General features: G+C 36.1%; 1 protein-coding gene across 4 annotated transcripts in view; it reads left to right on the forward strand.

Moving 5' to 3' along the window:
• The window catches only part of PDE3A (phosphodiesterase 3A), a 316,338-nt gene that overhangs the window by 253,109 nt on the left and 41,222 nt on the right, over nt 1-22,007 (forward strand). For all 4 annotated transcript variants that reach the window (XM_003816547.6, XM_063593031.1, XM_055095464.2 and 1 more), the window contains 7 exons: nt 4,722-4,941; nt 8,502-8,587; nt 9,708-9,862; nt 11,912-12,049; nt 14,660-14,771; nt 21,276-21,389; nt 21,533-21,732. In XM_003816547.6, coding sequence (XP_003816595.3) covers nt 4,722-4,941; nt 8,502-8,587; nt 9,708-9,862; nt 11,912-12,049; nt 14,660-14,771; nt 21,276-21,389; nt 21,533-21,732 — 1,025 coding nt within the window. The remainder of the gene's footprint in view (nt 1-4,721; nt 4,942-8,501; nt 8,588-9,707; nt 9,863-11,911; nt 12,050-14,659; nt 14,772-21,275; nt 21,390-21,532; nt 21,733-22,007) is intronic.

Consider the following 22,007-nt stretch of genomic DNA (forward strand, 5'->3'; position numbering starts at 1 on the left):
ACTAATATAAAATAAATGAATGAAATCACATAGGACTCCTTTAATTAGAGCTTAAAAGCAGGAGATTCAAATATAATTTGTATTTTCAATTTTGCTCTTCTAGTATGAGTCACTGACATTGTGGAGCTACCATGATATTATTCTGCTTTAAAAATTCCTTGAATTTATCGTTACTGTATTTGCAGTAGTCCTTTCCCGGATTCATGTAAGTTTGGCTGCCGACTGCAGTGATAAGAGATATCTCTACACCTATAATCTAGACTCTGTTTTTCCTATACAAAATTTGAAAATATAGAGAACTTTAATTATGGTATTGTGATTCTTTTTCTTTGGCATTCTCTTTAGTGCAATTTCTGCTTTGGAAAAAATATTCGGGCTATCCATTTTCATCTGGGCATGGAAAAAAGAGATGTCTTTATCAGACAAGCTGGTTCCTTTTTTGTTCCATTAAAATTAAACTGAGAGAGTTTTATAGCACAAAACAGATGGATTCACTTAAATAATTCCCCTGCAGTATTGTTTATTTTCTCTCTTTGATTGCCCAAAATTCCTTGTGTCTTGACACACATTTTCTCATGCTCTCAGGAACAAGGAATTAAAGGCCGAATTACTCAAAGGAGTTGGCATTTTAGACTTTATTTTTAAAATTATATTTTTAATTTTTTGTTTTTAAATGTTTTGATTTTAAGTATTTCACATTAGGACAGTTTGAATCATTCAAAAATTTATATTTCATGAGCTATGTCTTCTTCCTGGAATCTGCTAAAATTACCCAAATATAAAGTGAAGATAAACATTAATATACTTGAGAGAATGCATGTTTATCGGAATCTCTTCACTCATGGGTGAGTGTGTAAATGTGTGAGTGTGCGATGTAAAATTAGATGAGATTTTCAAAGGTTTTAACGGTCATCCCTCTAACTTTAGACATGATTACATTGAAAGCATTTTAGAAAATTTTAAAGACTTCCAAAGGTTATTCCTCCCTATTCCTTAGACTGTCCTCTTTCTGTATCTGAAATAATTTATTTATAGTTTATCCTTTCTATAAAGAAAATTTGGTTATTATCTGCATTTATCTCCCTATCTTTTTGAAGACTGATACGGTCTTCAAAATATGCATGCACATCCTAATTCTTTCTGTTTTTAAACTTTAAGTAAACTAAGATAATGCACACTAGGAAAAATAGTAGTTTGGCTTTGGAAAAAAAAAGAGAACTTATACTTTTATAACTTTAGCTTCTCACCTGCAGAATAGAAATATCCCTGCTTCTCATGATTGTTGCCAAGAGTTACACTTTCTTTATATTTATTTATTTATGTATTTTTTGTGAGATGGATTCTTGCTCTGTCGCCCAGGCTGGGGTGCAGCAGTGGTGGGATCTCAGCTCACTGCCACCTCTGCCTCCTGGGTTCAAGCAATTCTCCAGCCTCAGCCTCCTGAGTAGTGGGATTACAGGCATGCACCACCACATCAGGCTAATTTTTGTATTTTTAGTAGAGATGGGGTTTCACCATCTTGGCCAGGCTGGTCTCGAATTCCTGACCTCAGGTGATCCGCCCTCCTCAGCCTCCCAAAGTGCTAGGATTATAGGCATGAGCCACCGCGCCTAGCCGAGTTATGCTTTTAAAAGTGTTCAAAATATGTAGACTAACACTGTAGAAGCAGAGCTTCTCTCTTACAGGTTTATTTTAAATTTCATCCTAGGCAGTAAATTTGATGTCTTAAAATCTGCTTGTTTGTTTAAATTTAGTTAATCCGTGAGTTCCAAGAACTCTAATGGTTGTGTGAATTTTAAAATGTGTGTTTGAGAGTGAATTGCATGTATCTGAAGCAATCAGCTGGCAGCTACTAAAACTTAGCAATGAAAAAATCACTTCTCATAAATTGCCTTCAGAAAAAACAGGGTGTCAAGACAGAAATGGACAATGTTCTCATGGGCTTTGAACTATTGTTCTGTTAAAAAAAAAAAAAAAACTGTGTAGAAAACTGTCCCAAAACTCACAGTTTACTATGAGAACAGCTAAGGAATTGCCTAACACAGTGTCTATCAGGAATCTCTTTTTCTTATGACACAGCAATTACTTTTAATTGCTGTTTTTGCAATTACTTTTCATTGCAAAAACCACAATTACTTTTGCACCAACCTAATAAAACTTTGCCCTGGCCCTACCCAACCCTATCCAGACTTGCCCAGCAACCTCTCTGACCACGTTCCCTGCCCCTCGTTTTCCTTTTTGCTAAGCTGCCAGCCACTGACCTCCTGACTGCTCCTCTGACATCCCCCAGGTATGTCCCTCTTTCCTGAACATGCTTTCCCCAGCTACTTCTCTAAATGTCTTCTGTATTTCATGAGGCCTCTATTCAAATTTTACCCACCCCCACCCTTTCCCAGCCAGAGAGGCCTTCTCAGTCCATCTTATCTAAAGAGCATTTCTGTTCTTCCCTGCCTTCTACTCTGTGCATTGTTTTCTTCCTATTACTTGAATTTAAGTTAATTTTCTTTTTTATTGACTTTAGTTTTTAGTTTCTGTCTCCCCTAAAAAAGTGGGAGCTCCATTAGAGCAGGGATTTTATTTTATAACCTACTCCATCCGTGGAGCAAGACTCACAATAACTACTTGTTGGATGAAGAAATCATTGAGATACTCAGTACAGATACCTCGGTAAACTTTCTACCACATCATACTAGGATTCAGCTCCTTAACGGCTACAGTGCCTTTCTAAGATTATCTGGAGTCCCTGTCTAAATCCAAAAAGTGGTCAAAATTAGACCAACCCTTTTTAACCTTTACATCAGAGCACCCATATATGTGTAATAGTATTTGTGAATATCGTAGCATTAGAGAAATGGGAAGGGATTTCAAGTTTGAAAACTAGACTTCCTTTATTTTATAAAATTATAATGAGAAAAACTAATTATGAGCTATTAGAGATAATATTAAAAATTGAGTTTTTTCTAGAGTTTCCAAATAAAATATTTCCTTTTTTAAAAATATTTTCAACCATTAAATAATTCACAGCAAACTTATAACCCACTTGCTGTGCAGAATCATACATTGACTGGGAAATTCTGAGTTAAAACCTTTGTGAACTTAATTTTTTGTTTTGTTTTTGGCTCAGGATACTATGTAATGTGAAGGTTTGTCGTTATCTTTGGAAAAATAAATGAGTCTTTTTAATAGACGTAGAAACCGAAATAAAAACCATCAGGCATGACGTAAGGAGCAATGCAAACGCTGCCTAATACGCCATGGGTTTTACTTGCCCCTTGGATAGTCTCTGATAGAGGTACTGGTTTATAAGCTGCATTTTACTAAGAGTAGCTGGGTTTACTCTATATTCTCCCATGTACTAGTACTGTGACCTTGGGAGGGTTTTTTAACCTCTCTGGGTCGAAGTGGTTTCGTTTGCTTAGTATAAAGGCTGGGAGGGGGTTGAGCTGCTGATTAGGAACTAACAATAGATATGTTGAGAAAGAACTAGAAGGGGTTGCTGCTCTTCACACTGAAGCAAGGGGAGAGTGAGATTTCTCATCTTTAACAACAACGACGACAAAAAGAAATAACAGTGCCAACAAGAAATTTAAAAGAAAATTACACACGAACACACAAAATCGTTCAACAAACTTAATATTCTTTTCAGTGGACCAGAAAACCTTTGGTATGACAACTCAAACTTTTGAGGAAGCTGGACCCTGGAAGCAAACTTTGCTGTAAGCCAGCTGCCAGCTAACCACACACATAATTTGATGATGTGAAGGTGGATGGCTGTAAATGTTCCTAAGTGGTGAGAAATAGACAACGACTTTTAATAATTTCATTTCATTTGCCCTACAGTACATTGTTCAGCCATAAAATCATGAAAACCAGTAAGCAGGTTGTTAGGCAGAAGTTATTTCTCTCCTTTTTTCCATTTTAAGTGCAGGCTGCCTTCTCTGTGTTTGGGAGAGAGTAACTTCAAAAGACATCGTCCTGGTCTTCCAACAGCCACGCTTTGAAATCTAAGCCAGTGTCCTGTAAAATTCTTACAATCTAGAGTAAATACAGACAGTTTGGCCCAAATACCCATACTTGAAATGGAAACTTTAGGCCTATTGTTTGCTCAGAAATGCATTATATTACATTTTAAAATGTTTTCTTCAAAAATTATTTTGATCAAAGCACTCTTTCACACCGAAAGGTCTTATTTCACTGAAACTGCGAATGGTTAAGAAGGTTAATTTCCTCTCAGTAATGCATCTTCTGTATTTACATATTTTAAGCATCTGATGCCTGCTGAACTCTGCCCCCAGATACTGGTTAATGTTTAAAACAATAGCAGATCCTGTTCCTGCTAAAACCTTCACAACCTAAGAGAAAGTAAACACATGAGAAAATTTTAACTATTATTTCCACGTCAGAATGACAAGAAGAAACAAAAATGGGAGGAGAAAATAATATCCTTCTATCCTGAAGTTACTCCACGACACCAGGGCTTTGGCTGTATGTGCCAACATTGCCACTATTTTTTTTATGATGATTCATTCCTCCCATTTAATGCTGTGGAGACACCCCAACCACGCTGGCTTCAGATGTTGGTATGTGGAGGAGGCCAGCCCGGTGACCTGAGCAGGCACGTGGTTGTTACTGAGTTTGTAAGAGTCCAGGTGAAGTTCAACAGTTGCAATTTTGCATTTTAAAGACATTTGTTTAGTTACTTAACTCTCATTCTTTCTCAGGTGCCCTCGCTAAAATTTCACCTCTTTCATCGCCCTGCTCCTCACCTCTCCAAGGGACTCCTGCCAGCAGCCTGGTCAGCAAAATTTCTGCAGTGCAGTTTCCAGAATCTGCTGACACAACTGCCAAACAAAGCCTAGGTTCTCACAGGGCCTTAACTTACACTCAGAGTGCCCCAGACCTATCCCCTCAAATCCTGACTCCACCTGTTATATGTAGCAGGTAAGGATTTTTTATGAACTGAAGTTTAATAATAAAACCGATGATAGTTTTCCCCTAGAAATACCTACCACCAGCCCACGCAGCTTGGGGTAGGTTTGCCAAAGTATTAGACAACCAAGTATAGGATAATGTGATTTGTGTTGAATAGGCTACAATAAAAACTTATGTTTTAGTAGTTTTCTATTAACGAAGTTTAGAATCCATGCAGTTCATACAGCCAATCTTTAGAGAGGATACAAAACTGTTAGCTGTATATGTTGCCTGTTTGCTGATGGGGAATATAGAAAGTATATAACTAAAAAATGATATCAAGTATTCTGTTGTAATTCTTCATTTTGTTGGAATGTTTGTACTTGTTCTCCAGGGAACGGGTTACATTGATATTAGGCATATTTAATCGTCAGTTTGCATTTCCCATTTTTGCAATTTTAAAATGTGTGAATAATACATTGCACAGGATGGCTGGACTCACATAGTTCTCTGAATGCAATTTAAGCAATTGTATGTGTTATTCTATCATGTTGAAACAAAATTACAAAGTGTTATCTATCACAGAGGTTAAGAAAAAAATGGCCTAGCATGGCTGGAGTAATTATTTTGCCAATGTTGTCACGAAGAAATAATTATCTCTTCTTACTGGTTAATGTATTTTTATTGTTCTTCAGTAACAGCTTGAATAATTTATCTTAAAGCATTATGGTATTTTTTAAGTAGAAAAACAGTTGAGTGTTTTTAACTATGAGAGTACCTTGAATAAAACAGTATTTCATTTCTGAGGTTGATGAGGATAACTATTTGAATAAATGAGTAACTTGTTGGTTTTCTAGTATCAAATATTACCTCATAGACTCAGATTTTTTCATTGTATTCAGCTTTAAGAAATAGCAACTTATATTAAGCCTCATAATTTTCATTTTCATATTTTTTACTCATAAGTTCTGTAAATTAAATGAATGTTATTTATAATTTTTATTTTTACCTCCTTTATCTTTACCGGCATTTTTACGTGAGAAATTATTTTCATTCGTTTGCCCAGAGCCAAAGTTATTCTACTATGCAAAAGTTATTCTGCTGCCCTCTATGAGTTTTTTAATAAAATAATTTCTGCAGGATATTAATCTCATCTCTTTTCCACAAAAGAGCAAGTTCTGTAGTAAAATATTCAGAAGATATATCATACATCCCTGTTAGAAATTCACAACACACATGGCTTTATTAAAACCTCTGAGAAGCTCTGTTAAAAGAATCCCTCTTTATTTATTTTTGTTGTTTCATTTAGTGTTTTCTGAATTTATTCGACCACAGAACCAATTTCTTTGGGTTAACACCCAAGAATTGCCCATGGATCTAATGTTTGGCAGAACACAATTAAGAAGCATTGTTTTATTGTATGCACCCTGAGCCAAGATGAAGCCCAGTGGAGTAATCTTCATCAAGGACATCTGGGTTCATTATTTTTAGGGAGAGTCTCCCACTGTGGGTTCCGGACTTTTGGGAAATAAGTCCCCTAAAGAAAGGAGAGAGATGTTCAGAAAAGCTATACCACTCACGCAGCTTTTTTCATCATAGTGTTTTTTTTTTTTTTTTTTGTATTCTTAGCAGGAAGAATGTAATGGGATTTGTATAAAAGGTTTCAGAGAAAAACAAGAGGATTTCGCTGTCTACTTGTTCAGTAATGTTTATAAATCCAGTAGTGTGTGTTTTATTTGTTTGGGCTTTATAAATCTGTAATTCAAACCAGGTTTTAATATTGCCTTAAAGGCAGCCACCCATGTAGGCACAGAGAGCTCCAGAAACACACAACTAATTGTTGTGGTTTCCCCTGCTGAACTTGAAGAGTTTGGCGTTGAATCCCAGTCTCTTGGCTGCTGTAATGTCTATGCAACAAGCTATTTTTCTGGCATGAGAGCTGGTATATTTGAAGTACTAATTTAAATGGTCCTTTTAGGTATTATTTTGCAATGAAAAAGTTTAAGGCTAATAAACTCGACTTCTCCTGAGCTTCGTCTGAGAATGTAAGCCTACCAATTGCATCTCCTTTCTTTTCCCTTTTTGTCCTATCATTTTCTTTTTATTCTCTAACCCAAACTGTCAGATTTAATAATTAGAAATATTTTACAGGTAACGTTTTTCTATTTACACTCAAGGGTTGAAAAGTAAAGTTACTTAGTATGCAGATACAGTCTACCTACCTCTTCTCTTAGTGCACACACGAGCATAATTCAGGAAAAAAAATGATGAGTTATTTAAGATATTAAACAATAAGCTATCACTGCTTTTTTCATTTTAGAGTGGGTAGTCTGTGGTTAAATAACAAACAAAAAAATCCTCTGAGACCCTTTGTAATATTAGTCAGAAGGAAAGAACCCAGCAGCAAATGCAGAATCAAAATCTAATCATGAAGTTTCTAAACAAGACAGAAGAGGGAAGAGCCAGTTTATGGCCTGTGCCAGGCCATTTGTGGGGTTACTGTTTAATTTTTAAAACAGTCAAACTTCATTCCTCCAACACCCTCTGTTAGAGGGCATTGCTCACCTCTCTTACCTTTGTTTTTCTTGGTGGTTTACGGTACTTCTAGGGCCTGTTTCTCTCAACCAGCATCCTATGTAGTCAGTCATCAAAATGCACCCCTCTTTTGTTCATTTCCTTAGGGCCTTAACACGTAACTGATCGATCTGAAAAAAAGAAGTCAATTTTTATTTTTTAGCAAAACATAAAATTCATATACTATCTTTCTATTTCAACCTATGCTGTCTTAAAGTTCTGTTTAGACATAAAAATATCATAACCCAATTAAATAAAATAAATCCAATAATGAGGCTTTTTTTTTTTTTTTTTGAGATGGAGTCTCGCTCTGTTACCCAGGCTGGAGTGCAGTGGTGCAATCTCCACTCACTGCAGCCTCCATCTCCCAGGTTCAAGCGATTCTCCTGCCTCAGACACCCCAAGTAGCTGGGATTACAGGCATCCACCACCCTGCCTGGCAATTTCTGTATTTTTAGTAGAGATGGGATTTCACCATGTTGGCCAGGCTGGTCTTGAACTCCTGACCTCAGGTGGTCCACCTGCCTTGGCCTCGCAAAGTGCTGGGATTACAGGCGTGAGCCCATAATGAGCTTTTAAGCAGCCTGGCCCATAATGAGGCTTTTAAGCAGGCACAAAGGTATTTATTGGGGAAGATAACTTTTGTCCAAATATAGGTCAACACCTGCAAAATGGCTACTATAAGTAGGTAGCAGCCTATACCGGTATTCTCTAAATAATCTAACACAATTTTACCATCACTTTCACCTCAAATATGATCTAGATAAAGGAGGAGGAGAATGAGAGTCAAATGAACTTTCTAATCCTTTGTATTGATTACTCTCACAAAAAAGAAAGTAGTACACTGCATATCAGCATTTATGTATGAAACAAAATGCATATTTTCACAAAACAAGTAAGCAGAAGGTAGAAATATTTGACTATTGTTGTTTATCTTAATGTATACATAGATGGTATGTGCCTATGACTTTTTGAAAACAGGAGGATATACCTATAACTCTTCCAATATTTTTTAGCTGTGGCAGACCATATTCCCAAGGGAATCCTGCTGATGAGCCCCTGGAGAGAAGTGGGGTAGCCACTCGGACACCAAGTAGAACAGGTAATTCATTGTTTTGGATTCTGTTGCCCAAAATGGAAATTGCCTTATTTTTGTTTTCCTGATCAAAACAGTGACCTACATTTCTGATATTTTGGGGGGCGCTGGGAGACGGGGTCTCATGATGTCGGCCAGGTCGGTCTCAAACTCCTGGCCTCAAGTGATCCTCCCGCCTCAGCCTCTTGAAGTACTAGGATTACAGGCATGAGCCACTGTGCCCAGCCTGATTTTTTAAATTATAGGTTTAAAAGGACAAGGGAGAAAATTAAAATCATCTGTACTCCTACTCTCTAGAGTTAATCATTGGTAAAGTTTGGGTGCAAAGCTTTCCAAAATTTTTTCATACATTTATACATGTGTATATTTTTAAAACACAAGAGGCCATTTTATATAATATATAGAACTATATAGAAATATTTTATCTTGCTACTTCTGACATTGGAAGTACTTTAAGTGGTTCCCAAAACATAGCAAATACTCAGTAAACTTCCTTCAGGCACCTTAGTCAGCTATGAGAAATGTCATAGTTGCTCAGAGAGCATAGACTTCAGACTCTGGGTGTTTACTGATTGGTCTTTTAGTTAGCACAGTTTACTGCTGACTGAAATGGCGACAGTGAAGAAGGACAGATAAGGAAGGAAGCCACAGGATTCCAAGAAATAGGATTGGATACATAGGATTGCCCATGCTCCCAAGCATATGCCATCACTCTGTGCTACACAGAGAACTTTATTCCTGGGTGTGTCAACTCAGTTTCTCCCACCTCACGTGCCCGTTCTAGAGTGTTTTAGCCACTCAGTGGTTTAATGTATAGGGAGAGAAATAGAGAAAAAAGAAACATAAAGCTGTAGGATTTGTTAAAGGTATGAACTGTTGATCTAAAAAATATTATTGAGGGGTTATTGAATGTCATGCGGATTACAGATTATAATTTCCATCTGTTTTACTTTGTTAAGAGATGTGTGATGTTCTCCACCCTATGATCCTATGTTCTTGGAGTGCTCAGGAAAGCAGTATTTCCCTAAACACTATATTTACCGTATGCATCTTAGCAAAATTTGCTTAAATGAGCCCCCTTTCCCCATTGTAGATCTTGTAATAAGTTGTTCTCTTTTAATTGTAGATGACACTGCTCAAGTTACCTCTGATTATGAAACCAATAACAACAGTGACAGCAGTGACATTGTACAGAATGAAGATGAAACAGAGTGCCTGAGAGAGCCTCTGAGGAAAGCATCGGCTTGCAGCACCTATGCTCCTGAGACCATGATGTTTCTGGTAGTCCCATATCACTTAACTCACTCATTTACTTGAGAGATCAGCTTCTGTTACAGATATTGGCTTAGAAATGAATCTTTGAGGCCGGGCAAGGTGGCTCACACCTGTACTCCCAACATTTTGGGACGACGAGGCGGGCAGATCACGAGGTCAGGAGTTCGAGACCAGCCTGACGAATATGGTGAAACCCCTATCTGTAATAAAAATCCAAAAAAATTACCCAGGCATAGCCGGGTGCAGTGGCTCATGCCTGTAATCCCAGCACTTTGGGAGGCCAAGGCGGGAGTATCACGAGGTCAGCGATGAGTTCAAGACCAGCCTGACCAACATGGTGAAACCCCGTCTCTACTAAAAATACCAAAATTAGTCGGGCGTGGTGGCACGTGCCTGTAATCCCAGCTACGCAGGAGGCTGAGGCAGTAGAATCGCTTGAACCCAGGAGGCGGAGTTTGCAGTGAGCCAAGATCGTGCCATTGCACTCCAGCCTGTGCAATAGAGGGAGACTCTGTCTCAAAAAAAAAAAAAAGAAAGAAATTACCCAGGCATGGTGGCAGGTGCCTGTAATCCCAGCTACCTGGGAGGCTGAGGGAGGAGAATCACTTGAACCCAGGAGACAGAGGTTGCAGTGAGCTGAGATCATGCCACTGCACACCAGCCTGGGCAACAGAGTGCCACTCTATCTCAAAAAAAAAAAAAAAAAGAAAGAAATTAATCTCTGAAACATGAGATTTACAGATGTATTTCATCCGGATTAAACATGTATTACAGCCCTTCCCATACATATCAATATATTTTTTCTCTTTCCAAGCATTATTGGTCTCTTAATGGTTCTATTATCTGGTGATTAGAGGCATAAGTATTTATAAAAGTTACACAATAATTGCAGATATTTATTAACCCAATCAAAAAGTAAATATAGGAAAATGTATTATTTCATTCCTTAAAACAATATTTTATAAAGAAAGAAAAGAAAGATGAAGGAAGGGAGGGAAGAAGATATTCATTGTCTTAGGGCATCTGCTGGTTTTCTCTAGTACCTCCTTGACTTAGAACATGAACCAATATTTGTTTTTCTTGTCATATTGTCAGGCATATATTGGCACTAGCCACCTATTAAAATATCCTTTAATGATTACTTACTTTGTGTATTTAAAAAGACCCATTTAAGGAGGATGGAAGCATATATTTGAGTCAGCTTCATTTTGGGGAGGTGGCAAGTGGTAGAAAACTGTTGACTCTCAAGTGATCATCAATGGCTGTTATTATCATTTTTCTTTTACTGTATTTACTGTTTGTATTTCTAAGTCAGAGAGATCGTCAGGTAAAATAATGTATATGTTTCCCTATCCTCAGTCTCTTTCTTCTTTTTTTTTTTTTTTTTTTTGGCAAATGTACTCTTAAGAACATCCTCATTTGGGACCAATTATAAAAAACCTTTACTTTTACGTAGTACATGTTTCTCAAGAAACAGTAGGTCACATGAAATAAATTAAAATCCCTAAAAAATATGGCAATTGCTATTCTATAGGATTAATGTCCATTTTAAAGCATTAATATAAACTTAATTAATAATAGTAGGAATGATCAGGTCCTCCTACTCATGGATTTCTTTTGAGAGCTTAATTTAAGGAGGGAACCCTCATCTCAGAAAAATTTACATGTCTATGTAGAGATATAAATTTACATGTAATTTCAGAATATTCTGAAGTCTTTAAAACTTTATTTAAGAACCTTGCAGTAGTCCCAAAGTAGTTACACTAACTTATAGAAGAAACATCCGTGTTTTTGCTGGAGTGTATATGGACCAGTGATAGGCAAGCACCTAATAGTGCAAAATTTATATCTGAAATGGCGTTTGTTCCTTTCCTTCTTACTTTGGGGTCAATGTCTCGTTCATGTTGACTTTTTTAAGCAAAGATCACTTATTCACCTTGGAGTTTTAAGTCATTTATTTCCGATAGCCACAGTTGTTATTGAATTTAGCAAAGCACAAATTGCCCTGTAGAAAAACTGCATGCTGTTTAAGTATTTTAATGTTAAACATTACAGGACAAACCAATTCTTGCTCCCGAACCTCTTGTCATGGATAACCTGGACTCAATTATGGAGCAGCTAAATACTTGGAATTTTCCAATTTTTGATTTAGTGGAAAATATAGGAAGAAAATGTGGCCGTATTCTTAGTCAGGTAAGAAATGCATTCATTCACACTAATTTAAATATAGGAAAAACAGTTCCTTTGTTGCTTAAAGCTCTGTAAATTCTTGACACTTGTGGATAGGTGTTATGTGGAGAAAGGAAGTTTTAGAACACAACATTCTGTAGATTCCTTGCTGTGTGTTAACAAAAGAAACTGGAACTTCAAGTGAGTCAAATGTCATATTCTACAATTAAATATGATATATTTTTAAAGACAAAGTAGGTGGGGATAGAGATATATAGACAAGGGACAAACGATCTAGAATTCATAGAATTAAGCAAAAGAAAATCTGACACAAGCCTCTAAAAGAAGAAAACTGCCTATTTAGAGATACTAATTTATTGTCTGTAATTATTTTTGATGACTTTTTAAAAACTTTTGAATATTACAGAGCTTAGGCCTTATCAAAGATAATACATTGTGCCAAAATGTGTTTCCTCCTAGTGTTATGAAAAACACATCACATAGAGTTATAGAATAATACTGTTGCTGCATAACCAGCCTTTGAGTATTGTTTTCTTTAGGCTACACTACTCTCAAGGCTTTTCACATAAATAATTACTTGTTTTGCTGAAGAAGAAAGAAAACATGTAGAAATTAAGAATTTGGAAATGTTTGTTTTAAACCACAAAACAAAATGATGGATTTGCTGTACTATGGAATAGCTATCGAAATACACACCCTTAATTAAATAAAGAGGATGGTGCGATAATATGTATCAGCTTATCTTCACATGTTTTAGGTGTATTCTTATAAATTTGAATAAGTATCACAGCAGAGATAGTAAGGACCATCAAACTTGTGAATATAAGACTTAGGTAAGAATTCAAGACCCAACCCAGATCTACTGGGGCCACTAACACTTCTCTGCAAAACAATCGAAGAGAAATCACTGAAATGCTGATTTCTATGCAGTGCATCAGAGATGAGCTTTCTTTGGACCACTCAACACATGTCTCAATGTGGAACTTCGTTTGGGGTGAGAATCCTAATCTGTGAAGATTGAAGGGAAAAGATAGCAGGCCTTTCTTCTAGTGTTTGATTCTACAAGCACATATGGCTGTCTAGTCTAGGGGTACACTAACATTATTGATGGAATATGAGACACAAAATTCTTAAAAAGTCTGTAAAATATTCAATTATTGCCTCTGCTAGACTCTATTCTGTCCATCACCATGTTGAGGAATATAATGGCAGCCCTTGCACTTTGCTAGGAGTTGAGAGTCCTGTTCCTCTTCCCTTCCTTTCTTCTTGGTGCTAAGCAATGTCTCTTACACTAGCTGATCTTCAGGACAGATTTAAGGGTAGCTGTTCAGTCCAATTCACCTTAGCCTCATACTTTAGGGATCCCCCTGGGAGATTGTGTATTTTCTTTCTGAAACCCATGGCAAACTGCAACTTTGAGGGAGTGATCTTTCCTGCAAATAAGCCTGTAACGGTGCCACAGGATGTGGCAATGAGTCAGGAAGCATTTTCTCTCTTGATTTTATTTTTTTACTAGGGAGTGTGTTCCCTGGTATAGAGAGACACATCTCATCTCATTTTATATTTGATGTATATCTCACAGACTCTCGAAAACTTAATCTTCATAGTAACTTTAGTGCAGGTTTTTTTTTTTAAATATGTATTTTATAGAAGAAGAAACTAAGGCTTAAAAGAGGCTATGCTACTCTTCTAAAGTCATACAGTAAATATTCAACCCAGGATTCCAAAGCGGATTTATCCATATCAGAAGCCCAGGGCTTTTACATTCATTCAATTGCTTCTCATATCTTCATAAAACACCTTGACTTATTATATCTTCAAGTTCTCCAAATGAGGATTCAGACCTAGTAGAAAAGTGGTTATGATAGCAGTCAGTTTTACAGCACAAATGACAGCATACAGAATTTCATTACAGGTACTAACCACTCCCTTGAAGTTCTGTGAGCTGGGAATGGGAGAAAACAATTTGACCAAAATTGCTACAAAATATTTTCTAAGAGTCATGGATACCAGTAGACAATAAAAAGATTAAGGATAATTAACAATTAGATCCATGCAAAATTCAATAATGTATCTTTTGTTCCAATCATGTTCCAAAAACAGAGTAATATATTGATATATGATCCTTATTAGTCACTGTTTACTTTCCCAATTTCCCAGACATTAAACTTTGAACAAATGTAGTTTCATATGACTTGCTAAGTAGAACTTTTTGGGATTTTTCCTTTTATTTGAGTTTATAAGAACAAAAATCATGAAATTTTCGTTATGGAAAATATGTATATATTTTTGCCATAGTAAGACTTTAGGACAGCTGAAATGAATTAATGTGAACATTCCAATAAATCACCTTTTGGCTGAGACTAAATGGAAAAAGTCTCATTTCAAAAGATTTTTAAGGAGACATGTGCAATGGAAATAAGTTCTCAGTTTCAATATACAGCCTGCCTTTTGATGACTATCATTTTAACCAACTTAAAAGGACACCCTTCAGATTTTGAAAAGGCATTTAATGTTTTCCGTTACTGATATTTACCTAGTTTCACCACTGTTCTCTTTATGTCTGACATACACATAGGGATGTTTCATAAGGCTTTGTCTTATCTTTTACAGGTATCTTACAGACTTTTTGAAGACATGGGCCTCTTTGAAGCTTTTAAAATTCCAATTAGGGAATTTATGAATTATTTTCATGCTTTGGAGATTGGATATAGGGATATTCCTTGTAAGTATATGTGATTTGTGAAATAATACTTTTAAAATATGTCGAATTTGCTGTGGGTAAATGGGATAGTGAATCATTAGCAGGTAGCACAGAATTACACATGGTAGACGCTCAATATGGAGACATCATATGGTGATTAGGAAATATCGCCTGTGTGTTAGAATCCTGGCCCCTTTACTTTTCAGCTGTGTGAGACCCTAGGGTTTACTTAAGGTCTACATGCCTCATTTCTTAGTCCATAAAATGAGGATTATAATACCTGCTTCATATGATTGTTAGGATCAAATAAGATTATAATTTTAAAGAGGTTATTTTAGTGCCTAGCACACAGTAAGTCTGACATAAGTCCACTTTAATATGGCTATTTTTTGGAAATAAATAAATACTAAATTTATTGCCCATTTAATAACCCATCCCTTTTATTGGGTGAATTCAACTTTTGTTGTGGCATCTGAAGAGTTAAGTCACTATATATGTTTTCTCCACGTAAGATAAAGTTGGCTGGCGTTTGGAGGGACAGGAGGATGATGGTCTGATGAATAAAATAGAAAAGACATCTGGAAGTGGTTATGGAAAAATGATAAGAAACACTTAAAAAATCAGGTAAATGGAAAGACCCAAGGAAAACACACAATCAAGTATTCAAGCTTTGAGTCTTGTGGGAATAAGTTTCCCATTTATAATAACAAGAAATCGGAACACAGAGGAGATGTTAAATTTTCATTATGTAGCATTTCAGGAATCATCGATTATAACACATAAGTAAAATGGTCCTATAGTGCTACGAAATATATGGTTTGGGAGACAGTGTCTATAGGTCGAAACAGGGAAATTGTGGAGATGTTCAAAAGTCATGTAACACATGAAGGAAATAAATATATAGAAAGAAAAATAATCAAACATAATATATTGATCGGAACATGTCTTGGAAATATGTTATTTAAATCATATTTTAGCTTTTAAGCTTTTAAAAGTTTTAAAAGCTTTTATATTTGCTTTTATGCACCTCAGACTTCAGAGTCCCATAACTTTTTCGTAATTGTAAAGAGCTGAAATTACATTAAAAAATAATTAATACTAATAAAACACAAGTATTTCCAGGAAGGGGTATCACATCAACTTAGGGATTTATTATGAGCATATTTATTGTTTTCAAAATCCCATCCACCTGCTACATTGGAATGAATATGCACAGCTGTTAGTGTATCATAGAAAAAGAGAATGAAAAACTGAATCTACAAATGAGATTTTCTGAAGAATATGGGACCAAAATACAGACAGAGTAAGGCAGTTGGAGTAGGGGAAAGAGGAGCTCAACAGTACCAGGGCCCCTGGGAACATCTGCCTGACAAATCCATGGAAGTTGGAAGAGAAACATGAAAAAAGGGGTAGTTGGAAAGGATCTCAAGATAAGCCTTGCTTTCTTAATACAGTTTTCCCAGGGCCCACCCTGGTTGGATGCCAGTGATTGACCTAAGTGTTCACGATTTATCGAAGGTCAAGGAGTTATATAAATAAACTTTTATAGAAAGGAAGCCACTAAAAACACTAAGGAACAGCTAATCACTAGACTGAATTTCCAAATTCATGTTATATTTTCAAATGTATTTTAATGATGTAATTAGCCATAGCAAAGTTCCACTGAGTTCAAATTGATACTAAACTCCATAGACATAACTACCAACTTTTTCACAGGTGGCATATCATTAAATCATAGTTGAAAGATGGCAAATGTTTAAGTACAAAAATAAGTTTTCAGATTCTAAGATTTATTATTCACTTTTATATTTTCTTATTACATTTTTATATGTTACAAGTAATAGATTTTTTTTACCCCTGAAATAGTGGGTTCTTTATTCCAGGTGAAAAGAACTTGTTGTAATAAACCTGCTTGTTCTATTAGAAGTCCCAGATACTCTCCATAAAGGGAATTTATTTACATCTTCTCATAGGAAAGCTCTAGCTTCATTTGTGATCACTTTTATCTAATAATATTTCATATGTGCTGAGATTGTAAATTAATATGAATATTTATTAAAAGCTTCACTTATCATTAGTTATAATCAGCACATACAAAAATTTGCTGTATACCTACTTATTTTAATATTTATTTTGGACTATATTTCTAATGGTCCTATCTAAATAAATCCTTAGTTGAAAAGAAGCATAAGAGGAACCAAAGTTAAAATGGGGTTGGATTAACTTTAATATGATAATGTGTGCAAATATTAGAAACTAAATTTCTTATTATATATAGTTCTAAGTGTACCTTTAACGGTTTTCAAGAAAAGAGGGTAAGTAGGAAAGCTTTTAAATTTGTAATTAGAATCCTTACAAAAATTGAAGAATCTAGATTTAAACAGAGAATTAAAGTAATTTCATGGTAGTAGCAATAGAAAGACAAGAAATATGGTCAACTCAATAATATAAATGTGATAAAAATGTATTTGTTCAATCAAACTTAGGATAAATTAATGTATGGTGAATACCCAATTGCATAAGGAGATAAATAATGTTTGGTGTCATTCATAGTCCCTTTCAGTTGGGCATTTTACTTAATAAAATTCCATTCATATTCATTCATCGATCCAGTTATTTTTGAAGGTAGTTTTTATTTTCAAAGAGTTTCCTCTCTAAAGCATATTCTCCCTAACACCTCTCATTCTGATTTAAGTTTGAGAAATGGGGAGAATGCCTCAGAAGTACCTGTGATCATGTAGCTATTTCATGGCAGCAATGAGAATAGTCCTGCTCAACCTATATTTAGTTCAGTTCAATTCAGCTGTACATGATGTGCCCACTGATTTTAAAGCTAGATATTGAAGTGACATGGTACATGCTAGAGGGGCAGAACTACCAGAGTATTAACTATATTCCAAAAGAAAAAAAATATTTAAAGTGTTACCTCTATTCTTTATTACTTCCACTTACCCTATGGTGCATAGGAGCATAGACAAAATTTTAAATACAAAATATATAAATTTGGATCTTAAAATCTGTGAATTTACATACAACTCCAACCCTCCATACCAGCTCACTTCAACTCTGTGCTTGAGGGAAAAGGAGAAAGTTGAGAAAACAAGTGTATCAAGACGGAAGAGGGAGATGGGCGGACTCTGGGAAAGAGGTAGGGTGTACCATGTGCTAGTGTATGCATGTGCGTCTATATGTTATTAAAGAGGGCGAGGGGGTTGCCACATGAGTGAAGGCGTCATCGAGAAGACTAGGGGTTTGTCCAAAATGCAGAGATGAAGGAAGAGGTGTGATGAGAATAAGGATAAAATAAGGATAGCTCTGATAGCATTTCTTATCCTTCTCAGTTGCCTACCCTGGCCAGAAGAAGAAGAGGAATCTTTGAGCATTTTTATGTATTACATAGAAACCTGTCCGTAACTTATATTGACCTTGCTAGCTTCTTTCCTGGGTGTCTTTGCTCCTGGGTTGGGTTACCAGAGAATTAATGACAAGAACAATGGAGATGCCAGCACTTGGCATAATACTGAGTACATGCTAAGTGAATATTTGATTAATAAACATGTCACTGACTGCTAACAGGACAGATGGTTTTCTATTCTTCATTCTAAGTGATTGATGACAGTGTTATTCTCCTAAATATACACACATATAACTAGATGTATATGTTTAAATAAGCAGCTGGATTTGGTTACCGATCTTTTTTTATTTAGTACTTTTAAACCTGTACTCGAAAGCAAAAGGAACATTTTTAAATATACATACTGTCTTTACCTAGTTTTTAAATCAAGATTGTACCAGCCTCATAAAATGAGTTTGGCAGCTTTTCTTCTTATATTTTCAGCACTAGATTATTTATTTAGGATTAATTGCTTGTTGAAAGTTTGTTTTTTGTTTTTTGTTTTTTTAAAATAAAACATTACCTATAAAGTTTTCTGGGCCTGGGCCTTGGGGTGGGGGACAGGGTGGATTAGAGCTCAAAAGGATTAGAGCTCAAAAGCTGCAAGTTCACCTGGAATAGATGTTATCAATTCCTTACCCCAAACAGGCTCTGCCAACACTGTGATACTGCCCCCCATCCACCTCTGTACTGCTATGCTCATGCACAGGTTTCTCTGACTTGCAACAATAATAGTAACTACTGGCATATAGTAATCTTCCCAGCTTGCAACAGGAGAAGATAATTTAAGAAGCTGGCTTCCAACATATCTCCCAAAAGTGGAACCCTACTCCCAGACTGCCATTTTCCTACCATAACAGGTCATTACTATCTTCTACCGATGGAGGCAGAAGATATTTTATTTTATTCTTACAAATCCAGCATTGATTCTGGGAGAAAGCTGGTGATCTATACTAGTTCTATCTTGTTCTACAGCAGCAATTTATTTTACATGAATAATGTTTACACAAATTACAAATTCACCATGTATCTGGCCCTTTAAAATATATTTCCTAATGTAATTGTCACAATTGTACCATGAATTTGGCAATATTATTCCCGTATTTTTAAGATAAAGAAATGAGACTTTTTACTCTGTCTTATTTTTAAGATAAGGAAATGGATTTTAAGTAACTCACCCAAGTTAGCATGGATAATATTATAGCAGAGGTAAAAGCACACCTGTCCCAAATCCAGAAAATTCTAGTATGATCAATTTCATAAATAGCCCAAGTGCAGACATAAAATATGATCGTAATTCTCTTGCCTGTGAATTATTTGTAAATGTAATGGGCTCATATCACTGGAGATGGGCTATACTCAGGGATATAGATGCCAATCTTAATAAAATTGTTCCTTCAAGTACCATATAATATTATTATTCATATTTACGATTAACACAGGTATACAAGTTTTGCTATTTTCTCCTCAGGAGGCTAGGATTTGAGCCTCCTCCTCCTCCTTCCCCCCTCCTCCCCTTCCTCCCCCCCTCCTCCTCCCCCTCCTTCCCCCTTCCTCTTCTTCCTTTTTTTTTTTTTTTTTTTTTTTTGGAGACAGTTTTACTCTTTCACCCAGGCTGGAGTGGTGCAATGGCACAGTCTCAGCTCACTGCAACCTCCACCTCCCGTGTTCAAGCGATTCTCCTGCCTCAGCCTCCCGAGTAGCTGGGATTACAGGTGCCCGCCACCACGCTCGGCTAATTTTTGAATTTTAGTATGGACGGGATTTCACCATGTTGGCCAGGTTGAACTTGAGCTCCTGACTTCAAATGATCCACTCACCTCGGCCTCCCAAAATGCTGGAATTATAGGCATGAGCCACTGCACCTGGCCGGAGTTGAGTTTCTTTAAGCTCTTCTGATGAGATCTTTTCAAACCCACATCCAGGCCTCTCCACTGAATTTCTAGGGTGTTTACCTAAGATTTAGCTGCATATTGTCACTTAAAGACTGATTCCTAATGGCTGCCAGAAATTTAACACCTACCCAGGTGCTACAATTGCCACATTGACCATAGGTTTCCTCTTTCTTCTCTGACTAGGGAATAGGTGTTTCTCTCATATTCTCATTGTCATTCTTGTTCTCTCCTGTTTCTCTCTTCTCCTTATTTTAAGTATTATGAAGAAATGTAATCTCTTATACTAGAGAAGGAAACAGTATCATGGTTGGTTAGCAGAAATACAATATATAAAGTATAGGTATTTACAATATGTAAGTACAATAGAATAAAGCATACTAATCAGTGAAGTATTATGAGGGGTCTGATAGACAAAAAACTTGGAAGAATTGCACAGAAAAGGAAGGTGAGCCAAGAGCACACTGGGCACGTGGTTATGGTTTGAAAGAAGTTGAACTGCACATGTGGAGTATGACCCCCTTCCCTTGATGATGGCATTATGACTAGTGAATCTGGTTTTCCTGTAGGTTTTAACTCTTCTAAATGGCTTAGCTTCCTACATTATTATACAAGAGGCTTTTCTTTTTCTTTTTAAGTATTTCTTAGAACTATATTCTGAAATTAGAATTTCTAGATCAGAGAATATAATTGATTGTGGCTTTGAATTTTGCTTGTGGATGAAATCTACATGTAAAAGATATGTTATTGCAGTGCTTTAAGATTGATACAGAAAAATGGTATTATGTTCTATTCCCAGATTATTTTTGAGTACCATCTATCAGAGATGAAATATTATGTCTCATCTAGTTGAAGTATGTCATAGCTATTACATTTATTCTCATTCTCTGCGTAGTTTTATGCAGGAGCATGAAAATAAGTACCAGAGTAAACATTACACTTTTTTCACACAGTATGTTTCCTATATACATAGTTTGTAGTCGACTATTGACACAGATTTTTCCACTTCAGATACCTGCATGCATAATAAATGTTACAAGTAAGGTTTTTTTTCTTGTTACGATGGATGCTATGGAGTTATGGAAGAGTAATCAAATAATATTTGTCCTAGAAAGTTTGGCCAACTTTCATGGAAATAGTAAAATGTTAGGACTAAACTGTTTGTCCAGTAGATGGCACTCTTAGTTCTTGGACCCCAAAGTTCATAAACTGATGACTGTTCCTGTTCACTGGTTACAGATCATAACAGAATCCATGCCACTGATGTTTTACATGCTGTTTGGTATCTTACTACACAGCCTATTCCAGGCCTCTCAACTGTGATTAATGATCATGGTTCAACCAGTGATTCAGGTACGTACGAAGTGAATCTGCACTGCCTTATGAAAGATGGGAACAAGGGTGTTTTTGTTTTTGTTTTTTTTCAAAAAGAAGTCAAGACAAATAATGTCAGTACTTTTATAAAAACTTCTTTGACTCTCATTTTCTCTTCTCAGATTCTGACAGTGGATTTACACATGGACATATGGGATATGTATTCTCAAAAACATATAATGTGACAGATGATAAATACGGATGTCTGTCTGGGAATATCCCTGCCTTGGAGTTGATGGCGCTGTATGTGGCTGCAGCCATGCACGATTATGATCATCCAGGAAGGACTAACGCTTTCCTGGTTGCAACTAGTGCTCCTCAGGTAAATCTTTAGATTTTGGTTAGGAGAACTAATTTAAAGATTTCTCAAGAAAGTGAAGTTAAGTGTGATTTATAATAGGCACCAAGTTAATATAAGCCAAACTATACATAGTCTTAGGTTAAAATTCTCAGAGACCGTGCTAATTCTGAAAAGAAGCCATGGATTCTTCCAAGATTCTAATAGCAGGTATACAACTTTATTATCCATGGGAATCATTTCTCAGTTTTCTTCTTAGGAAGAAAACCTACTTGAATTCTTGTTAATGGACCTCTTTA

Source organism: Pan paniscus, chromosome 10 (assembly GCF_029289425.2).
Source record: "Pan paniscus chromosome 10, NHGRI_mPanPan1-v2.0_pri, whole genome shotgun sequence".
Taxonomy (NCBI): domain Eukaryota; kingdom Metazoa; phylum Chordata; class Mammalia; order Primates; family Hominidae; genus Pan; species Pan paniscus.